Here is a 20364-nt window from a genome sequence, read left to right on the forward strand (position 1 = left end):
TTTGCTGCTTAACTCATATCCCACAATCAGAATGCCATGTTTCAACTAGTAGGCTAGCATAGAACATTGGAAAGAAAATTTGGGGGTTGACTTCCACTTTAATGCAATATAAAGATGAATAATTGCAAAAACAATGATCAGCCAATTGATAATTTTGTATAATACATTTTTAATGGTGATGGGAAAATTCAACTTTGAACCACCTTGTAAGACTGGCCAAAAAGGTTTAATGTACAGTCTCATAAAACCTCAGAAGTGACTAATTTGCAACACTCTACTCGTGTATATAAGGGAGAGCTGCACATCTGTAATGAAGAAAGGGAAAAACTGCAAGACAGGTGAAGGTCGATTTATTGTCAAGATTTCAAAAAACTGTGTTCTCCTGTTAATTTCTTCAAAGATCGTCATCAAATATAGAAGGCTATCCTCAAAAGCTGTATATGAGTATAGTACAAAGCAGCTAAAGCACAAAAGCAATCCTTGTCAAAGACATTTAAATCCGAAGGGGTAAAAGTAATACAATTCCACGGATGCTAGTAATTAAATGTAATTAAGTTTAAATTTGGCACTCTGAAACTCAGCGGCCATGTCAAGAATTCAAATGATTTGTTCCCGTGCTCTCCATGGCTCCTTTATCAGATCAACTACATACCAATAAACAATTAATTCCACCAGTCGCTCAAATGATGAGTAGGACAGAATAAAATGTGACATTTTTATAGTTTACTCTGGTCCACTGTAGCACCAAAAGCATCATCACTTCCTTGACAAACATGAACACATTCCAGTAGATTAAATAAAAAATGCCATTTGGAAATTTTAAGTAGTATTAAGGCATGATGAGGATTGATGAATTGTAATCACATATATTTGCAGTTATACAAAATACTGCTATATAAGAAGCTAAGTACGTAGGTTAACTATTAAATATGCTTTGAATATGCTAAATCTTTAAACTGAGGGTAGCAACAACTGCAGTTTCCAGTTTTACACTGTGATGACCTGTTAGCCTTCAACGACTTTGGAGGTAGCGTGTCATTTTATTTAGGCATAGTGCTAAAAAACAAATGCATCAATTCTAGTAATGTAGGTTAGGATTTATTAAATGTAAATCGTTTCAAAATGACCAATGGTTAAAGTTAAAATGTACATCTAACTTATATTTAAGAAGGATTTTTGTTTTCATTCCATCATCAAGTTTTGTGCAGACTTCCAAAAATGTGCACTGCCATTCAGATAATCGAATATTTTTTTATGCATTTATTATATCATATTAGTAGCTGATGGTTTAAAAACATGACTCATAGAAATGCCGTTTAAAAATATTTTAGAAAAGTCAAAATGCCAAAGGACTGAGAAGAAATCAAAATACGGGAAAGTTCGATTATGAATTCTAACTTTGAAATTGCAACATTTTTCAGTATTGTCCATAAAGTATACTTTGATGTGCTGGTTGCTTTAAAGAACCACACTGTGCAGGATAACATATTTGGACTTGTGTGCAACTACGGACCATTTGAGTTAGACAATACTAATAGTGTAGAAAACAAGAAAGTGTACAAAAAAAAAACATCCTCAGCACATGCTGTATCGGTAATGTATCATCTTATAAAATGTTTTTAAAAGAGCCGCATAGGCAAATTGTTTCAGTTAGCAAACTGTGTGGTTTGGGAAAGCCACATATAGTCATCAAAATCACTTCACATAAATGAAAAAAAACCCACAACATACGTTTGAAGCTGCACAAATGCATTTCCCTCTACAGGCTGAGAGATAAGTTGCAAGTGGATGGTCTGAGAGATGTGTCATGTGCACTGTACAAGAACATGCCAACCACACACGCACACACACGCACACATACACCGAAAGGGATAAGGGCCATTAGGGTTGCCATGGCTACCTATACAAGGTGGGGATACTTCAGGCAGAATCTGTTAAACGCATCATAGATGGCCTGCCTAAAAACAAAACAAGTCCTCTATTAGAATATAATACAAAAAATAATGACTTAGTAGTAAGAGAAGCATCAAAACTTTGGAACGCAAACACAGAAGTAGTCATAATTTCACTCGATTTTATGTGAAAACACTTGTAGGCCATATATATATGAAATCATTAAATGAAAAACAATGTACAGTAGTCACATGCAATAATTGTGATTGTGTCAAAGTCAGCGGTGGTACCTGAAGATGCTCTGCTTGAACAGGTAAGCACTGATATGTCCTCCACTCAGGTAACGGACTTCGCAACCAGGCCAGATCTCCTGCAGACTGAGGACGCCTGTCCGAGGGACATAGGCGTCCTCCTTTGCCTGCACCACGATGATAAGACTGGTGTCAACGGGGACTAGGAGGGTCAGAAATACAAATATTTTTCACTTGAGACAAAAGAATGAAATGTCTAAATGTCTATTTCAGCACTTTCTAGGAAAAGTGAAATTCAAGCATGTTCTCTCTAAACTATTTGTATACGGATATGATTTCTTCAGCACTAACCAGAGAAGTTTGCCATGTGTGTACACTCGTCCATCACTCCCTTCATGAAGCTTATCGACTCGTTGTGTAATGATGGCCGACTTATTTTGGCGGGATATGCCTTCTTCCCAATCCCTGATTTGGTTGTTTGGAAGCCACTTAAAAATGTTTTAGAGAAAACTTAATCAGTAATGAGAACTAGAAGGATACACAATACTGTACTAGCAAAACGCATCCATTCCAACTACAACTAGCAATGTAGCAAACGTATAATATTCACATTAGCTACAAATGATCACCTTGATAAAAGGTCGAAATTTGTCTTGGTGTTGTTCATTGGTAATAACGTGTCTAAATGTTCCCGAGCCACCTCCTCGCCGATCCACACGTCAGGCCCAATTTCGGCTTTTCCTCCTGTTCTGGAGTAGCAGCCCACTGACACGCAGTCTTCTCTAGGCGGCTCCAGTAGACGCTCTAAAGAATTCACGCTGCCCACAGAGTGTTTTACAAACTCTTGAGCCATCTTGAAAGAGTCAGCCTAACAGATGGAGGCACAGCTAATTAGCTTACATGTCAAAATATTCATCCCTCAATACCACTGGGCAAAAATAATTTACTGTATTTTGCGGACTACAAGCCGCTACTTTTTTCCTAGATTTTGAACCATGCGGCTAATACAATGGTACGGCTTATCTGTGGATTTTTCTTTCACCGGTAGCGGCGCTCTATATAGTTCAGAAAATATGCTAAATAAATCTTGTTTTAATTAGCAAAGTAGTTGCCGTGTTAAAAGGCACTGTTTTAACAATCTGTTTATGTACCTTTATGTGCATTCACAGTACAAAATCGTTCTGTACATGCAGTAAACAAAATTTTTTTTTCAACACAGAAAACTGCGACTTATAGCCTGGTGCAGTTGGTTTATCGTTTTTTTGTTTTTGTTTTTTTTTTTTCAAAAAGAGTGGCTGCGGTTTATATTATACAGGTGCGCCTTATAATCCGGAAAATACGGAAGTCAGTGATACAAGTAAGGTTTTCTTCGCTCATTTTTTCTCGAGCATAACACCTTGTCATAATAACAATAATAATAACAATAATATCTAATATGAGTAAGATATATCTATATTTTTAAATCAGCTTCAACAATACATGTAGGGACACAAAAAGCCATTTCTGATTCAAATTTGCTGTTGACCGTTATTGGATAAGATGCAAATAAAAACAAAGACTGTCATCATACCCCGCAATACTCCAACAGTTTAATGATCTCTTCTTCATACACCGAATTAATGGCATATTGCTTCTCCAGCTCCGACCAATTCACTGCTTTACTTAGCACCCCCTATGCAAGCAGCAAACACACAAAAGGGAAGAAAGAAATTCAAGATTGAACAGTTCTTCAAATGTTTTGCATCAAGACAAAATGTATTCACAGAGAAAGATAAATACATCAAGATCTAAAAACTTGTAATAGCGTGCATGTAAACCTACCAGTTATTTCATCATATTCACCAATAAATATTCTCCTGCAGGGGAATGAGTGTATCTTGTCGATATGCAGGGATGAATATAATGCATACATTCAGAAAGACAGGTTGTTGGACATGGAAACTGATGACGGGATTATGAGTCTTCATATTTTTAACCAAATTTTGTGAGTCAGTCATGAGTTTGGGATGCACATTCAACTAATTAAAACTGAACCTTAAATTACTGGTGTCCATGTCTCCACCTTAGCTAGTAAGAGTGCGTAGATTACCGTGGTGAAGACACTCGAGGCAGTGGACCATGACAGGCAGGGAATCAGCGGGATGGGCTTCGGCCAATTAGTCACTGCTAAGGATGACATCTTCAGACAAACAAATGTTTCAAAAGATCATTAAAATCTCAGTGTGTGTATGTGTACAGAACTACGTGATGTTACACGTGCCATTAGGCTAGGGGGGAAACATTCATAAAGAATCCTTATCAGCAGACCTAATTTTGTGGACAAATTACATGACAGTTTAATGTTTGCTTCATTTCAATTGCCTCTTCATATTCCCTGATGTGAAAGTCACTCTGGGATATAGTAAATATGGATTTATTTATTCAATCTTTATGTTCCAATGCAAACATTTTTGCTATTCACTCGTTAGCCTTAATCGGTTTACTCAAGATGCAACACAACAGTTCAGTCACAGGCCTATTGAGTTCTTTGCATTGGCCATGTATAAATGCTCCAACTACTGATGATTCTAGTGACAGAATGTGGGATGATGTTGTCACTTACATATCCTCCCATGGAGATACCGGTCATTCCAACAGGTGAGTAGCCCTCATTCTCTAGCCAATGGAGAAGCACAGATGACTCCAGGATCAGCGCTCCACCCATCACAAACAAGTCAGATACATTCTTTAAACAGGACCGCCTAAAAGAAAAAAAATATGGTTCTATAATTGCAGAAATATCCAGTAGAATATTAGTCTCAGCCTGCATTCGTGGAATATGAATTAAGCAACAGAATCCACCAATTTTTATCCATTTGTTACTACTCCAGCTGTTGTGAAATGCGCTATATAAATAAAGTTGTATTGTATATCAGGGGGCGGGCATTTTGTCACTTACTGTCGAATAAAAATTACAGTCACGCAGGGCTTAAGTAACGACTAATCACGGCCCCCGTTTTCTGAGGTTGGTCATGTGACCTTCGAATGCTGAGCCGTGACTGGTCATTAATTACCTGAACCGGCGCAACTGCAATGTCATTGTCAAAATGGCCCCCCCCGGAGATGGATAAAAATGGGTAGATTCTGCTGTTTAATATTCTACAAATGCAACATGAATCAGAATACCATGTTTAGACTCGAGGTGCCACATTATTGCAAAGACGTTTTTGGGACTTAATGTTTTTGGACAAATGTGTGTGGATGATTGTCTTTTCAGTGAGTAAAGAGGTTTAAACTTACAGCTGGTCTTTTGGTTTACGATAACCATGTGAAAAAGAGAGTCAAGGGATACCATTTTTGGAAGTGGAAAGCAGAAAGAATTCAAATGGAAGGAAACCCAGTCAATACAATCAAAAAATTTATTTTAAAAATAAATAAATTATACACTGCATAAAAATAGGGCAGCTCTTCTCAAAGTACCGTATTTTCGCAGTCATAAGGCGCACTTAAAAGTCCCAAATCTTCCCCTAAACTAACACAGCGCCTTGTAAGGCGACTGCGCTCATTATATGGACAAAGTATCACTCGCGACCATCAACCCTTTTACTCATTGGGCTGTTCGGAGTGCATGTTAGCACACCCTGCTGGACAAAGTGTGAGTCATCTATGCTTCAAAGTGACCATGACTATACATTATGTGACTATGGTGTTTGGGTGATGGTGTGGGAGAAAGCTGGACAAAAGGGCAGCTGTCCACAATGTTGTAGTCTGTCTTATCATTTATGTTATTGCAAGCAAGAAACGTCCCAGGTTTAGACAACAGACAAAAAGCCCAAAGCATAACAGCAAATCTCTCTAAACAGCCATGTGATTTGGCTGAGTCTGAGTGGCTCCCAGAAGGCATTGCTATATAATTTTGTGTTATTTTTATTTCTTTTTCGTATATTGATGGCATGAGAGATACATGTTTTGTGTTAACCTTATTTCTTTGTTTCATTGTTTGCTTGTATGCTGAATTTTTTTTTTTTTTAAACCGTGACTCTAAGGAGTGTGGTGACCAGTGAAGTCCCTCCCCTGACGTAGTCTTGGAGACTATTGCCATGATACCTATTATTGGTTAGAGTCATTGTTAATGATAGTGATTGTCAATGGTATCATGGCAACTGTCTTTGAAATGTGGCGATTGCTTATGGTATTGAGGCAAAGTGAATTGCCATGGGCTGAGTCAGCGCGAGCAGCCGAGCTATTGCTATGCTAAAAGCAGCTGAGCTAGCGCCTTACAAGGCGGCGCGCCCACTGTGTGCTTCAAAGACAGAAATAGCACCCTCAACAGGTGTTGCGCCCTTTGAGGCAGCGTGTCCTATGACTGCGAAAATACGGTACTTGTATTTCAGCGAAGAAATTGGGCAGATTTAATAGAAATATGTCTTGATAGTAACAAAAACTTGGGAGCTGCAACCACTTTTGACGTATTCCGTAAAATATTGCCAGTGTGCAAAAAACATCACAAGGATATAATAAGGGTTCTCCAAAAGCAGAGAAGCCATTCCTGCTTCTTTGACCATTGGCCTGGCCATCAGAGTCCTTCGGCGCCAGAAGAACTACGAGAACAGATTAAAATCACATTTAGTGTGGATTCAAAAATCTGAAAAAAGAAAAAAAAAAACAATTACAAGAAAGCTTACATGATCTCCAGTGCCAGCCAAGTGAATGCATACTGGTCTGTTGGTCTGCCATCTTTTAGGAACTATAAACTGGAACCTGGAAAATATGCATCAGTGTAAATGGCAGTGAATTTGAGAACATTTTGTGTTCATTTTAGCCTCTTTGCCAACTGCTCATTTTACATAATTTATATTTCTCACATATACACACTAAAATGAAAATGGCCATCAGACCTCTAACCATTTTGGTGCCAAGCAACTATGTTGAACTGTCTATACATGCAATAGCCATGTTTACATAAAAAGGTGCTTTCTTGTGCCACCAACAGCCAATTACACTTTTTGGATTGGCGTCAGTTACTCGTGGATTTTTGATATTCACACAGGTTTCGGTCATGTTCCTACTGTACTCATTGAACCGTGGTATGAGGCTTTTGCACAACAATTTACAGGTGAAGTGTAGTAACCATAAAAACATTTTACAGAGCAGTATTGCGGCCATGATTGTTGCTTGGAACCTTGCATTGCAGTAAGCATGTCAATTATCTATGATATGCAAATGCAATATTTATTTAGCTTGGTGCTCTGTCACTCTTTTGGATAATGAAGCAAACCATAAAACATCAGTATGAAAAAAGTGACTAAATGCGATTTTGTTTTTCTCAATTAGTTTAACATTTACCCACAATTTTTTGGGGGATAATTTCCAGTTAAAAAAAAAGGATGACAACAGCTGTCTTTTTTTTTTGTCACTGAGGGATCAGGTTTCATACCTTGCTTGCACAGCCTCTGTTGGCAGGATTCCAGGTACTAAGTGCTCCAGAGGTGAAACGAAGACACCATCATGTATGTAACAATCAGCGTGTGTCTCTGTCTGTGTGAAAACACAAAGAACACACACATTAAAATCAATAAATAAAAATAAAAAAACACAGAGCATTCTGAGAGAGAAAAGCTCGAGTACCTTGTTTATATAAACCGGATAGTCCTTGGGCACCAGAGACTTGCACCTCTCTCTGTCTGCAATGATCTTACGGAACTCAAAAATTCTGCAGAGCACATCCCCACGAGTTCAACATCAGTACAAGTCCATCTGCGCCATTCTTGATTGTCAACATTATGTCAGAGAATTCATGCACAAGCCTCCAGACCAGCTAAATTTTGAGATTATTTTGCGCAAGTGTATTTATCATATACTTGGGAGCAGCAAAGTTGCCTTTTTTTTTCAAATGTTTATTATTATTGGCATGTTTCCTCCATACTTGAGGCCTATTATCAGTAATCTTGTGAAAATTAGTGGAAATGTGGATATTTGATTTGCAAGTCGATTTACAGTATTCGCCCCCATATTTTCTACTTGTGCCCCGAAATAAAATTTCAGGCTAAGGCCACTGTGCTTTTGATAAAAAAGTTAGTCTAGAGACCTAATACTTTACCATAATTCACTCTGAAACAGAAATAGCTTTTCACAAACATATACAGTATTTATTTATAAAGAACATGGTGCATGGCTTTGTCATTTCTCATTAAAGTAAGGAAAGCATTTTTTCTTTTTACGTCCTATGTTGGTTAAAATATATTGACAGTTGCATGACAGTGCAGAATGTTAAATGATACATTATATGCTTGGCTGTACAATGTTTTCCTGATGGCAGCAGTTTGTCTTGCAAGCTGTTGCCTCAAAATTCACACAAATCATAGGTTGGACTGTTTTCCACCTTAAATGGGGTACACAGATTGATAATTGGGTCTAATTTAGGCATTTTTCATCCTTCAGCAAAGGCTTGATGGACTTCTATCAAATAAATAAATAAATAAATAACGCTGACCAATCCACCTATGGTGTTGGATGTGTTAATAGTCTGCATCTAACAATTATTTTAATAATTGATTAATCTGACAATTATTTTGTTGCTTAATCGATGAATCCATTTTAGAAACCTTTTCGTTTCCATCCCTATAAGAAGGCTGTGATAGGTCCCAGCATGTCCGCCACCCTCGTAAGGCTAATGGACGGATGGACATTGAAAATCATCACATTATTTCAATTACCTTTGATTAGGATTTCATTACCTTCAACATTAAAAAAAGGGCTTTGTGCATAAAAGATTGAAATTAGTTTACAAGAATTTTTTTGTATTTTGTAGTAGTATTTTGTAGTTTCATAGTATTAGTGCAACACTGCATACATAGCATATAGTATTTGTTTCCGATTTAAAATACACTAAACCTTTACGGCTAAACATTTTAAGGCCACACTATTGCCTTCAATTTTAACATAATTTCTGAACATGTCAGAAATGCTGGTAGAAGCTTCAAAGTTTCAATGTTGAAAATGTAATCATTTTAATTGTCGTTCTTATTAATTTATACACACCTTTAAGAATTCTAGCTGTAAACTAATGATGGTTATACAGAAGCAGCTGCATGCTGGTGTGATATGCCGCGATTTACATATGATTCCATTCGTCGACTGATTGCTAGCATTATAATCGGTTGTGGCAGTCCTAGTTGGGACTAACAATTTAAAATGTTTAAAATGCTCAATATTTGATATCATTACGGATGGAGGAGCAAATGGTGGTGTTCAATGCCAAGTCATTCATTAAAATAATAAAGGCATGAAGAAGACTTTGCAACCATAAAGTATATACCAGATAAGCAAACCGTTAACAAAGCTTCCTATTTCGCTCTCTCAACTATTTCTCCTTCTTCGTATTTTTTTTTCCAGTCTATGTGTGCGCCTTGGGGCACTATGCAGCCAATATAAGGTCTGGAGGATTGTTGGTTGAAATTTCAGTATTATTTGCCTAATAGCACTTTTGAATGCTTTGAACAAGAAAAAAAAACATTAAACAAAGACAACTCTAGTTGCCTTGATTGAACCAATGCGGATTACCATGCTCTTGTTGACTGAGAATCTCCAGACATAAAGAAACACGATATTTTAGCAAGCGAATTATTATTATTTTCGCCTTGATATTTAGCTATTAGGTTAATGATGGTGGTTATCGCGAATAGAACACACTCAAAGAAGTAGGATCCCACCAGCCAATTATTCCCAGTAATGCATGGGCTTGTTCACTTTTTAAAAAATTGTTGAGGTAGTAAAATAGTTAAGCGTAGATAGGTGAACAATGGTGCACAATGACACGCAACCAAAAAAGAGCCCTAGCAAGATTTCCTTCACTACCTTTTGAGGTCTTCAGGCTTTCCCCAACCTCCAATGAAGAGTTTGCTGAGGAGTAGCCTTCTGTAAAATACATCCAGTCGACTCACACCCATGGACCAGCACCAGGCATCTACACAGAGAAACACGTACAGTTTAAAATCAAGTGGTAAAGCTCAGTGGCAGTGTTTCAATTATGTGCCACCCACTCACATCAACTTGGAGGTCACTTGGAGGTCACTTGGAGGCCGAGCCAACTGGAAAGGCGATCACCATTAGGTCTAGAAAAATAATCATTAATCACACTAATTAGTTTTTGGCTCGTTATTTCATAAGCAAGTTCCCAATTTTAAGACTGTCACACACAAGGTCGGTTGAAAAAACTTTAGTGTTCGCGTGTGTGTTGTGGTGACCTTTAATCTGAATTCGCAGTACAACTACCGTAACTATGCAAACATTTGCGCAACAACATTTACACAACACTCTAAATGTCAGAACTCAACAGGAAAACATCGCAAGGACGAACAACGCATACGAACATGCTTAAACGCTCAAAGAAAATGTTAGGCAAATGCGAATGGTTACTGGACACAATGTTTGGACACGTTATGTATATGCATCCATAGTCGCAGTCGCAACACTACACGTTGTTGCTCCGAATGCAACCTTTTAACCTTTCTTGATCGAAGAACGTTGACAAAATATCTTCGCATCAAGTGAAAATATACTCGTTGTCCAAACTTTCATTTTGAGCTACCACTAGCTTAGCATTGTTCATTCATTCTGAAAGCTTTTTAGTCGCCAGACATTGGGTCGACTGGGTAATATATCAAGCAGACACATTTCTGATAGGAAGTAATAATTGATATTACCTAATTCTGTGTTCAAACGTTGCTGTCTTTGCTGTGAATTTATTGGTAGAACGATATTTACAGCTTGGCAGTCAGTAACTCTCAGGAAAATATGTCATACCCATGTACATCGTTCATTATAGATAGGATCTTTGTCTCTCAATCGCACGCCAAGGTGTCCGCCGTATTGGATGTGGCACAGTGCTTACTGAGGATAGTTATGCCACATTCGCGGAAGGTGGGAACTGAGAAATCGGCCCCAGTTTCAACCTCAAAGCGTTCCAGGCGAATGTAAACAACAAAGATGGCTTATTCTGACAACTTGTTGATTTGGTTCATCACAACACAGTTTAACCTCCGGCAAACCTCCCTTCATAATTTCTTGTATTTATAAAAAATAAAGCAATAGCTTATATTTAAATCATTTCGTACATTTCATACAATAACTTCACGCAATCAGTTCAAATAACATTGAGTTACATTCTTTTGAAAAACTTATTTAGTAATAAATAATTATAGAAAAATATATGTTAATCATTTTGTAAACTCTCTTTTGCTTTTCAAGTCTGTCTCCCTTATGGTTCGCTATTGTGGAGTGACGTTAGATTGAAGCCTGACGGTGAAGTCTGGGTCCATCCATCAATCCATTATCCAAGCGCCTTAACCTTTTTCCAACTTCTCAACTCCGACCTCCCACTTTAAACCGGCGCTCCAGTGCACTTTTCTTGGTCGGAGATTGGAAAAGTCTGACTTCCCACCTTCCTCGAATGCAGCATAATTCCCTGCAGGTGCGTGCAGAGGGCTCCGTGGAAAAAAAAGAAATGGAATACCGAGTTGAGGCACCTTTTTAACACTCGATTACCAACACTGATCACTGAAACACACTATAACATCTCTGCGACACCAAGCCACCCTATTAGAATTCAAAGGATAAAGGCGTCATTTATATACAATTAACGAGTCCTTACATTATTTCTTCAAACGTTCATCATATTATACACTTATGATTGCAAAATGTGCTTGTTATTTGGTAATCTTTAATGTACATATTTCTTATGACTCCACTGTGAATGAGAGAACATTTTTTGGACATGTATCACAGTTTGTATAAAATCTGTGTTCAAACAAGAGCCATGAAGCAATTCAGGGACGTGAAACATTGACTTTACTGTATTCCTGTACGTTTAATTGCTTTTAACAAAGTCTGACAACATGTTTTAAGCCAGAAACGAGTGAATGAGATAAATTAAAACAAAAGTATTTTTTCATGTTTTGGACAGATAGTCTTTTCACATAATTGAAAGTGCCTCACTTGGAGGTAGTCTGCAGTTTCCACACACACAAATTGAACGTTATGATGAAATGTCATGTAACAGACGACGGTTTATGTGTTACTGAAAGGGCGTGATCTTTTGGGCAGAACTATTGCATGCATTTAACAAAGCTGGATTCCATTCATTCATGCCAAAAGAGAAAAATGTTTAAGACATACCAATAATTTGACATACATCCTTTTGAGAGGACTGAAAATGGAAATTGTAGCAAGAATAAATCAGCGGCACATCTATAAATTGGTTCAAGAAACAAAGGGCACAATACGGTTGGGTGATCTATAAAAAGCCAGAGGTTGGCACATCAGTCCGTCAGTCATCCGTCCGTCATTATTTCAGGCCGGCCGTCGTTGGCGGCAACAGCAACCGGCGTCAAGACCGTACTTACCACTTCAGACGCAGCAGAAGAGTTGAGTGTTTTTACCTTGTGGTCTTAATTGTCCCATATTGGAAGTGCTTTGTTACAGATCCAGCGGTTGTGAAATGTGCTATATGGATAAAGTTGTATTGTATTGTTTTTATTTCACCAAACACCAAGCTGTGTGTGTGTTTGTTTTTGTTTTTTTGCATGCGCGTGACATCATAAGTGAATTCTCAATGCTGATGGCTGACGACGGACTGGGCCGGCCTGAAATAATGACAGAAGGATGACTGATGTGTCTCCCTCTTTAAATACAACAGTTTTCAAAGAGTTTCTGAATCATGTCCACAGAACAAATCATGATTGGGCAACTGAAGCTGGGACTAGTTAACCCATGTTTTGGCGGTTGCCATAACCTCTGCGATGATCGTCTTTCCAGTCATCCCACTTCCTGGCCTTCATCAAAGAGTCTTCATCGTCATTTTCAGCCCGTTTCTCCTTTTCCTCTTCTTCAAATTCTTTTGCATCAGCGTCCTCCTCCACCGCAACCCTTCTGGGAACTCCCTGATCAGGCAGGACCCCATGTTTCTTGTGCTGATCATACCAGTCATCCACTGTCATGGTGGGGAGGCTTGGATAGCCGGCTCCAAACACCCGAGCCTGGGAAACCAACAAATGTACTAAATCAGCTGCAAGTTTGATCACCTACATCACAACAAATACGGTCACTTTGTCAGTGGACAATTCTGGAGTGAATGGTGGAACACGTTGGCCAATTCTACATCTTGAAATTGTGGGCCTGAAAGGCAGGTGCAAACCCTACATTCATGGCCTCGCAAACAGTCGGAACTTGTAAAACTCTACCACCAATTTATGTGACAACAGTATGGTAGCAACTCACTACAATATATAATACTGTAGTTATATATAATTTAAAAGAATTACAGGAGGAGTGAATGCTTTACAAGAATGTAATGTAATGTAGCCTGCAGTTGTGTTACAGTGATCCCTCGTTTATCGCGGCAGTTAGGTTCCAAAAATAACCCGCAATAAGTGAAATCCGTGAAGTAGTCAGCTTGAATTTTTAAAAATTATTTTACAATGCATTTGATATGATGCATTGTTGTGGTTTGTTTGCACGTGTAGATGGGAAGTTGTGGTCCTGCAGTGCCACCTTGTGGCATTGCTGCATTAGTTGGAAGCGTGTTATTTCTTCTATCTTTTTTGTTATTCAACTTCCGGGTTGCTTCACTTTGAGACGTGTGCTCATATGTTGACAGGGGAGTGGTAAAAAAAGCCATCTATATTAACACACTAGGGATAGAGCATTAATTTGATTGTTTTGGGAAAGAATTGACATTGTGATTTTTTGTTATTTTACATTGTCCGTAGCTCAGAATCTCGATGTGTATCCTAAGGAAAGGCAAGATAGCTGACTGTCGGAACAGTTAACTCGCGCCCTTGGAGAGCGGAATGAGGTGCGGTAGTGTATAAAATGTTAAATATATTAAATATGTAAAATATTAGTTGGATGGCAAATTGAAATGGTGTCATTTGATTCATTTATTTTTCTTCATTCCTTTGTATTGAGTTGGTAGGAGCGTTGTGTATACATGATTGCTATGTGAATTATTTGCAAAACTTCTATTACAATTTGTGTTTTTCTGTTCTCTAGTTTTCACAGTGCAGAATGCTGAACATGTTTGTTCAGAGATAAAAGATTATCGACACCCGTTTGAAACTCTCTGCGTCCTTATTCGAAATCCAAGGGGCCCCCTACATAGAGCACAATGCACTGTAAAAAAAAAAACCAAAAAAAATAAATTCGGTGAAGCCTCGAAAGATGACGTGCGATATAGCGAGGGATCATTGTACATGGATTCTTGCTAGAGTTTTACAAGATCTGACTCTATGTGAGGCCCCGAAGGTGTCTGTGTTTTGCAATTGGATGTTTGAGACACGGGGGGCTGGGTCAGTGGAAAGACGAAGAGGATTGCAAGCGTGTCCACTGGCGGTCTGTGGGATCATAGCTGACCTTTGGAAATGTCATGTTGTTACTTTTGTATCCCCATGCCAGTGCTGAATGATTTTGAAAAAATAATTTATTTGCAATTTTTTTCTTCAACATTAAAAATTAATATGCCATTTTTTTAAGGTGCTCTTCTCAGCCTGCATTAGATTAAACAACATCAAATTTATTCTGAGGCTTTACGCGATCAGGATTTTTTTCAGCGATCGGCAGATTTGAAAAAAAAAAAAAAAAAAAGATAATCACCGATTCGATCAGCAGATGGAGCAAAACCCCCCAGCCCAGGGTTCGAAGTTAACTTTAAAAACTGCTTGCCCATAGGGCAAGTGCCACTAAAATTTGCCTTGCCCGAGTGGCCAAATTACTTGCCCAACTTGGGCGAGTGACAATTTTTTTTCTCTTGCCCGAAGATTAAATTACCTTGCCCTGAGTGACTTTTTGTATGACAAAGTGTCTAATTACAAATTGCATGAATTTTTTGTTCGGACAGTTCCTGCCTAGAAAGAATTAAAAATACGTTACAATCATAAGGGTTGCTTATATAAAATTGTATCATGTATTAACACATTAATTAGGTGTCTGCTGACCCAGCATTATGTTATTCCTTCATGAGTTCTATGTTGCAGACGTTGCAGGCATTAAGAAACAGTCAATGAAGCATATGTCCGTAAGGAGCTGGCAGCTGGCAGGTAGAACTGGTCCTGTGAAAGCTAGACTAAGAATAAAATGTTTATGGTTGTAAAATGTGTGCCACAAATGTAAATAAACATATAATCTGATAAGCATAAATTAATCTTGTTTTCATCATCAACCATGAAACCCTGCTCACAACAGCATGTATCATCCTGTGCAGTTATTGAAAATGTTAATTGTAGTTTTAATAATGAACAAATCTGCATGTTAAATTGGGAAAATGATATTACAGCAATCCAGATTATCAGTTTTAAATCCAAGAGAGCCTATTAATTGAGTAGTCACATGAGTAAATTATGAGTGTGGGAAATTTGTGTATTCCTTTAAGACCAGTGCCTGTGTTGCTGCCTCCATAAATTTCATAGCATAAACAGAACACAGTCACTGACACTATGGCAGGTCACATCATGGAGCTAATGAATTAACAGCCAATAATCAAATATTACTCCCTTCCTTACTCACAACTGAATTGTCTACTTAAAAATATTCGAGCTATTTTAGTCATGTCAGAGGAATCCGAAATGTTCGGATTTGAACGAACTCGTCGCCACTTGTAAACATGCGCAGAAGGTAAGAAAACCTCCGGCTGTCAATTTTCGGCCGAAATATCGTAGGTTTTTGTTGTGTTTTTCAAACTTCAAATGAGGATGCAACTACAGCGAGTTCCAATACTGCGGGATTTATTGACGTCCACTTTAACTCGACATTCACTAAACTAACTGATCCCCGTAGCGCCCGCCCATTGCCCCCGATAAGGCCAATGGACCATACCACAACATAAGGGGGTGTCTGGGTTAAACCATCACCATACAGTGCACACAAACAGATCACACCACAGTTTTCGTCGAAATTAAAGATATTTGGCTGCTTTAAAAAATGCTTGCCCGGCCGGGTAAGTTGCCCATAATTTTACCTTGCCCGTGGCCAGATTTCACTTGCCCCGGGCAATCGGGAAGCGGTTAACCGCGAACCCTGCCAACCAAAGCAAAATTGCATTTGATATATATATAAGTATATATATATATATATATATATTAGGGCTGTCATAATTAAAGCATTATTCTGGTGATTAATCCAAAAAAATTTAACTCAGTTAAATATTTTAACTCAGTTAACCCAGTTTGATTTACTTAAATAATAATTTGCATATTTTGAAAATATTGTGCCATATTAGCTGTCTTTAGCACATCTCAGAATAAAACACCGTGTTCAAGTTACCACTGGGCCTTGCAAACCAACACTGCTGGAGTGTGGCGCTTTGTGGGCAGTTGTGAGAAATGTTTCGAAAATAAATGTCTCCATTTAGATCGTATTCAAGAATCCAAGAAAGCTATTAGAACAGTCTTTGAATTAAATATACTTAATATTTGGTGATTTTGCATCAATTCCAAGATATTATTCATGTAAATAATTGTTATAAGCTGAGCAAAAAACAGTAGTTGAAAAATGTGATTAATCACAATTAATCATGGAATTTTTTGTGATTAATTAGTTAAAAAAATTACTCACTTGACAGCACCAATATATATATATATATATATATATAGAAATATATATATATATATATATATAGTGTGTTTGTGTGTGTGTGTGTGTGTATAAACACACTGCTAAACAACTACAACATGTTATGTCAACATTTTTAGAACATCTCCTTTTCTGACAATGAAAATCAAACGCATGAACGTCACCAGTCATTCAGGTGGGACTAATATTCAAACTATTGCTATCTTGGTTCAACAGTTGTAAACAAGTTCTTATTTCACGGGTCCGATCAATGACGTCATTGATAGTGTGTAAATTATGCAATTTTGCATAAAATGCAAAATATTGAACGATTTTGATTGCCTTGATCAGATTTGTGTAAAAATCTATTTATTATCCAAAAGTTTTGGTTTTATAGGTTAGGCTTATGCGAAAATAAAAGCAAATGAACCATGAATTAATATGAAAAACTGTTGTTAACTTATTTAATTAACACTTTGCCTTGCATACAAAGCGTTCACTACAACAACTTCACAAAGTTCTAGCAAACAAATGTGGAATAAACCTAACTCAACAAGTCATAAGTCAAATTCTAACAATAAATAAAAACAATCTGTGGCTTTATCACGTCATCATTCCTTGTTTCATACAACAGTGACATGTAAAAATGTGAACACGCACTTCTTAAGCACTTTAGTTTTAAGGACACTGTATAAATACGATAGATAAATAAAATATACATGCATATAAAAAAAAAAATAACACCGACCCACCAACCTGAAAGGATGTTGAGTTTTTTGTTGTTGATTTGCGATTTGAAAATTGCATTCCACCACACAGCAATGTCAATTTGAATTTGACTAAATGTTCAGCCCTCCCCCATCACCAAACTAACCTGCATAGCATCCTTGGTGAGGATGAACGGTTTCATGGGTGGCCTGCTCGGTCTCGCAGGCTGTGTGGCGCCAAGCTGCATTTGATCCATACTCTTCAATATTTCCATCTCCTGGTCTATGCTCTGTACTTCATCCAGGCACAGAATCACCCATTTCCGGACACTGAGCAAGTAAAAATCTCGGCTGGTTTCATCATCGGCCTGTCCACTCTCCACAGATTTCCGCACATCTGACAGTCTGGCCTCCAGCTCCTTCTTCTGACTGTATCGCTCAATTTTAGCTTGTCTTTGTGCGGCCATGGCAACCAAGTTTGATGTACTGGGCATAGGCTGGGAAAAATACATAGCATAGTTAAAATTAAAGCTGATAAAAACATTACTGAATGTATCTATTGCTAATAACAAGTCATCATTGGAAACTGGCCCATTCCAAATTAGTCTAACTCAGTTGAAACTTGTTAGAACACAGTGGTGAGCCATCAGGACTAACAAAGCCTTTTCTACTAGCCTAACCACTAGCAGAAGCACTGACCTACGTTTACAAAGTAAATTTGATTTGGTCCATGACATTGTATTTCGTATTTTATTCCCAACAGTCTCATTTTTCTGTGCTAATGTTTTTGTCGAATCAGATATGTAACTTTGTTTTTTCAACACAGCCTTTTTAGGATTCCGGCCTCGAAATAATGGACTGAAAGACGGCAGTGAGTAGTTTTAAAACTAGCTAGCCAGTGACTAGACTAAAAAAATTGCCACCACTCGAAAAGTGTTGACTGGTACCAACCTGGACCCCAAGAAGGCAAGATTCGGTATGCTCAAACACAAACATGATGTTCAACGGCAGAACTGCATTGAGATCACATGAATAAATCAGAATTTAAAGGAATATGAAGATGGAATCTTACTAAATTTCAATGTACTGAACATGGAAGAAGATTGACCCGCTGGACATAAACTTGTTCTCTAATGTTCACCATACCTGCCGGGCAGCCACTTAAGTACACACACAGTATTGATCAATACAATTATAACATCGGAGCTCATGTAATCCACTTCAACAGTAAAAACCTATAAACCAACTTTCATATCATCATGGACTATGTACAGCCATTTCATTAACCATGATCAACCTTCATATAATACTTTTACCTGGATTGTTACAAAGATTTATATAACAAAAAGCACAGCTGGGCACTTGACTATCTCGGTGTACCCATCCGGCCTCGACCGCCAACCTTACTCATAAGAATTGTCGGACCCCAAAACAGTTTGACCCCCCTCTGTTCTCACTGTCTGTGGTCCCCCCCCACTTGTAATGGCATGCCCTCGTAGCAGGTCGGAGGCACGGGTCACGTGATGTCAGAATAAGGAAATACAGGCATGCTTGAACACATGTTGCCTCCTCATCTCTCTTCAGACACAAAGAGTTGGTAGTGGCGCTTTTGTTGCGTTCTGAGGCAATTTTTGTTGTTTGCCCATCTCGCGAGTAAGTTCATCACACGTACAAGGGACGATTAGTGGGCCGGACTAAAATCTACTTCCGGCCTTTGTTAATCGAAGCCTTTTTCACAATTTGTCACCCCCAAGGCCCCAAAATGGGCGTCTGGCCGGGACGGACCGTTCCACCCCCGGCCGGGACGGACTGTCCAGCTCTGACAAAAAGTTGAATTGAGTAATATATACTGGTGTAGGGGTGACTATATATGTTGAACTTGAAATTTAAGGTGGTTAATGTTACGACATAGGTGGTTTGAAACATTGTATGACAATGCAACAGCATTCAGGTGTCAAACATCGTTAGCCAGACCTTTGAAGTGCACAAAATGGCTAAGTCCCTTTTGTTTTATGTCCCCAATGGTCAATTTGAGACTTACCATGCAGGTGGAGGGGACATTCTCCGCTGCTTCGGCAGGAACTGTGTTGTCATTCGCGGACTCCGGCAGATGAAACTGGGATATGTTATAATCTTGACATCTTTTCAAGAAATCAATAAAGTAAGCCCGGGCTGTTTGAACGATCTCCAATCGTTTGTCTCGACCCGTCAGCTTCATGGTGAGGGCGCCTAAGAGTGCGGGACTGAGCAGATATTTGAGGTCCGCTGTGGCAATCTCCTCCAACTCTTCATTGGGACTGAACAAGTCCAGTTGAGCAGCCATTCGGGAGGTTTCTTCCAGCATACTGATCGCACGTTTAACGCGAACCTGAACATTGTTTGAGGCAAGCGGATCATTTGTATTGTCAACCTCGTCAAATATCTTCCAACCACGGTCAAATAAATCCGATAATTTGGGAGCTTCAGCACCTGAATCGGAGTCTTGTGTTCCACTGCCGCTTGGATCACACTCCGCCATGTTGGTACAATTTCCGGGAACTGTCTTCTTTGTTTTCATGATTGCAAGGGATTCAGTGGATATTACTGCCATCTATTGGTCAAAAAATTATTAAGTCCCATGATCATCAAAATATAGCACTTAATAACTGACATTTTTGGAACACGGGAGACGACATGAACGCAGCAGTTGTTACAGTTAATGGAGTTGCTGCTAAATATCAAGTCTTATTCACCTTAGTCTCTTATCCAACACCTTTGCATGCCTAAAATGGGGTATATCATTACCCATCATGACGTCACACCCAAATAAATTTAGTTTACAATATCTTAGTTCCAGTACTTGGTGGGGATGATGACCAGTTGGTTGGAAAACTAATTTACTGTGTATATGTGATGGGAATGTTTGACTGCACAGTATGCAGACAGTTTTA

General features: G+C 38.4%; 2 protein-coding genes across 5 annotated transcripts; both read right to left on the minus strand.

Moving 5' to 3' along the window:
- Positions 1-333: 333 nt before the first annotated feature.
- Positions 334-11118, minus strand: abhd18 (abhydrolase domain containing 18). 4 transcript variants are annotated; one of them, XM_088292566.1, is made up of 15 exons: positions 10829-11118; positions 10170-10237; positions 9981-10089; positions 7752-7836; positions 7561-7661; positions 6809-6884; positions 6638-6724; positions 5424-5449; positions 4747-4885; positions 4234-4323; positions 3715-3816; positions 2774-3012; positions 2496-2632; positions 2184-2311; positions 334-1958 (listed from the first exon to the last, which is right to left on the minus strand). In XM_088292566.1, the coding sequence occupies exons 3-15, from the start codon at positions 10070-10072 to the stop codon at positions 1944-1946; spliced, it is 1317 nt and encodes a 438-aa protein (XP_088148692.1). In that variant the 5' UTR covers positions 10073-10089; positions 10170-10237; positions 10829-11118; the 3' UTR covers positions 334-1943. The 4 variants fall into 4 exon arrangements, with proteins under 4 accessions (XP_088148692.1, XP_088148690.1, XP_088148688.1 ...); XM_088292564.1 differs by having other exon boundaries at positions 2184-2346; positions 10929-11109; XM_088292562.1 differs by having other exon boundaries at positions 2184-2346; positions 10829-11107.
- An 831-nt stretch (positions 11119-11949) lies between these two features.
- igbp1 (immunoglobulin (CD79A) binding protein 1) lies at positions 11950-19983 on the minus strand. Its single transcript, XM_088292567.1, has 3 exons — positions 19476-19983; positions 17602-17931; positions 11950-13159 (listed from the first exon to the last, which is right to left on the minus strand). The coding sequence occupies exons 1-3, from the start codon at positions 19950-19952 to the stop codon at positions 12887-12889; spliced, it is 1080 nt and encodes a 359-aa protein (XP_088148693.1). The 5' UTR covers positions 19953-19983; the 3' UTR covers positions 11950-12886.
- Between the last annotated feature and the right edge of the window lie 381 nt (positions 19984-20364).

Source organism: Idiotropiscis lumnitzeri, chromosome 4 (assembly GCF_059441095.1).
Source record: "Idiotropiscis lumnitzeri isolate Australia: NSW breed Sydney's pygmy pipehorse chromosome 4, RoL_Ilum_1.0, whole genome shotgun sequence".
Lineage (NCBI taxonomy): Eukaryota > Metazoa > Chordata > Actinopteri > Syngnathiformes > Syngnathidae > Idiotropiscis > Idiotropiscis lumnitzeri.

What these genes read in the sequence shown, in the direction of transcription:
- abhd18 (XM_088292564.1), bottom strand. Translation starts at nt 10,072, where the DNA reads ATGGGTGTGAGTCGACTGGATGTATTTTACAGAAGGCTACTCCTCAGC. An exon ending in AAGCCTGAAGACCTCAAAAG is followed by an intron (nt 7,837 to 9,980) that starts GTAGTGAAGGAA and finishes TGTGCTCTGCAG; the next exon opens with AATTTTTGAGTTCCGTAAGA. An exon ending in ATCCGGTTTATATAAACAAG is followed by an intron (nt 7,662 to 7,751) that starts GTACTCGAGCTT and finishes GTTTTCACACAG; the next exon opens with ACAGAGACACACGCTGATTG.
- igbp1 (XM_088292567.1), bottom strand. Translation starts at nt 19,952, where the DNA reads ATGGCGGAGTGTGATCCAAGCGGCAGTGGAACACAAGACTCCGATTCA. An exon ending in ATGTCCCCTCCACCTGCATG is followed by an intron (nt 17,932 to 19,475) that starts GTAAGTCTCAAA and finishes TATTTTTCCCAG; the next exon opens with CCTATGCCCAGTACATCAAA. An exon ending in TCACCAAGGATGCTATGCAG is followed by an intron (nt 13,160 to 17,601) that starts GTTAGTTTGGTG and finishes TTGGTTTCCCAG; the next exon opens with GCTCGGGTGTTTGGAGCCGG.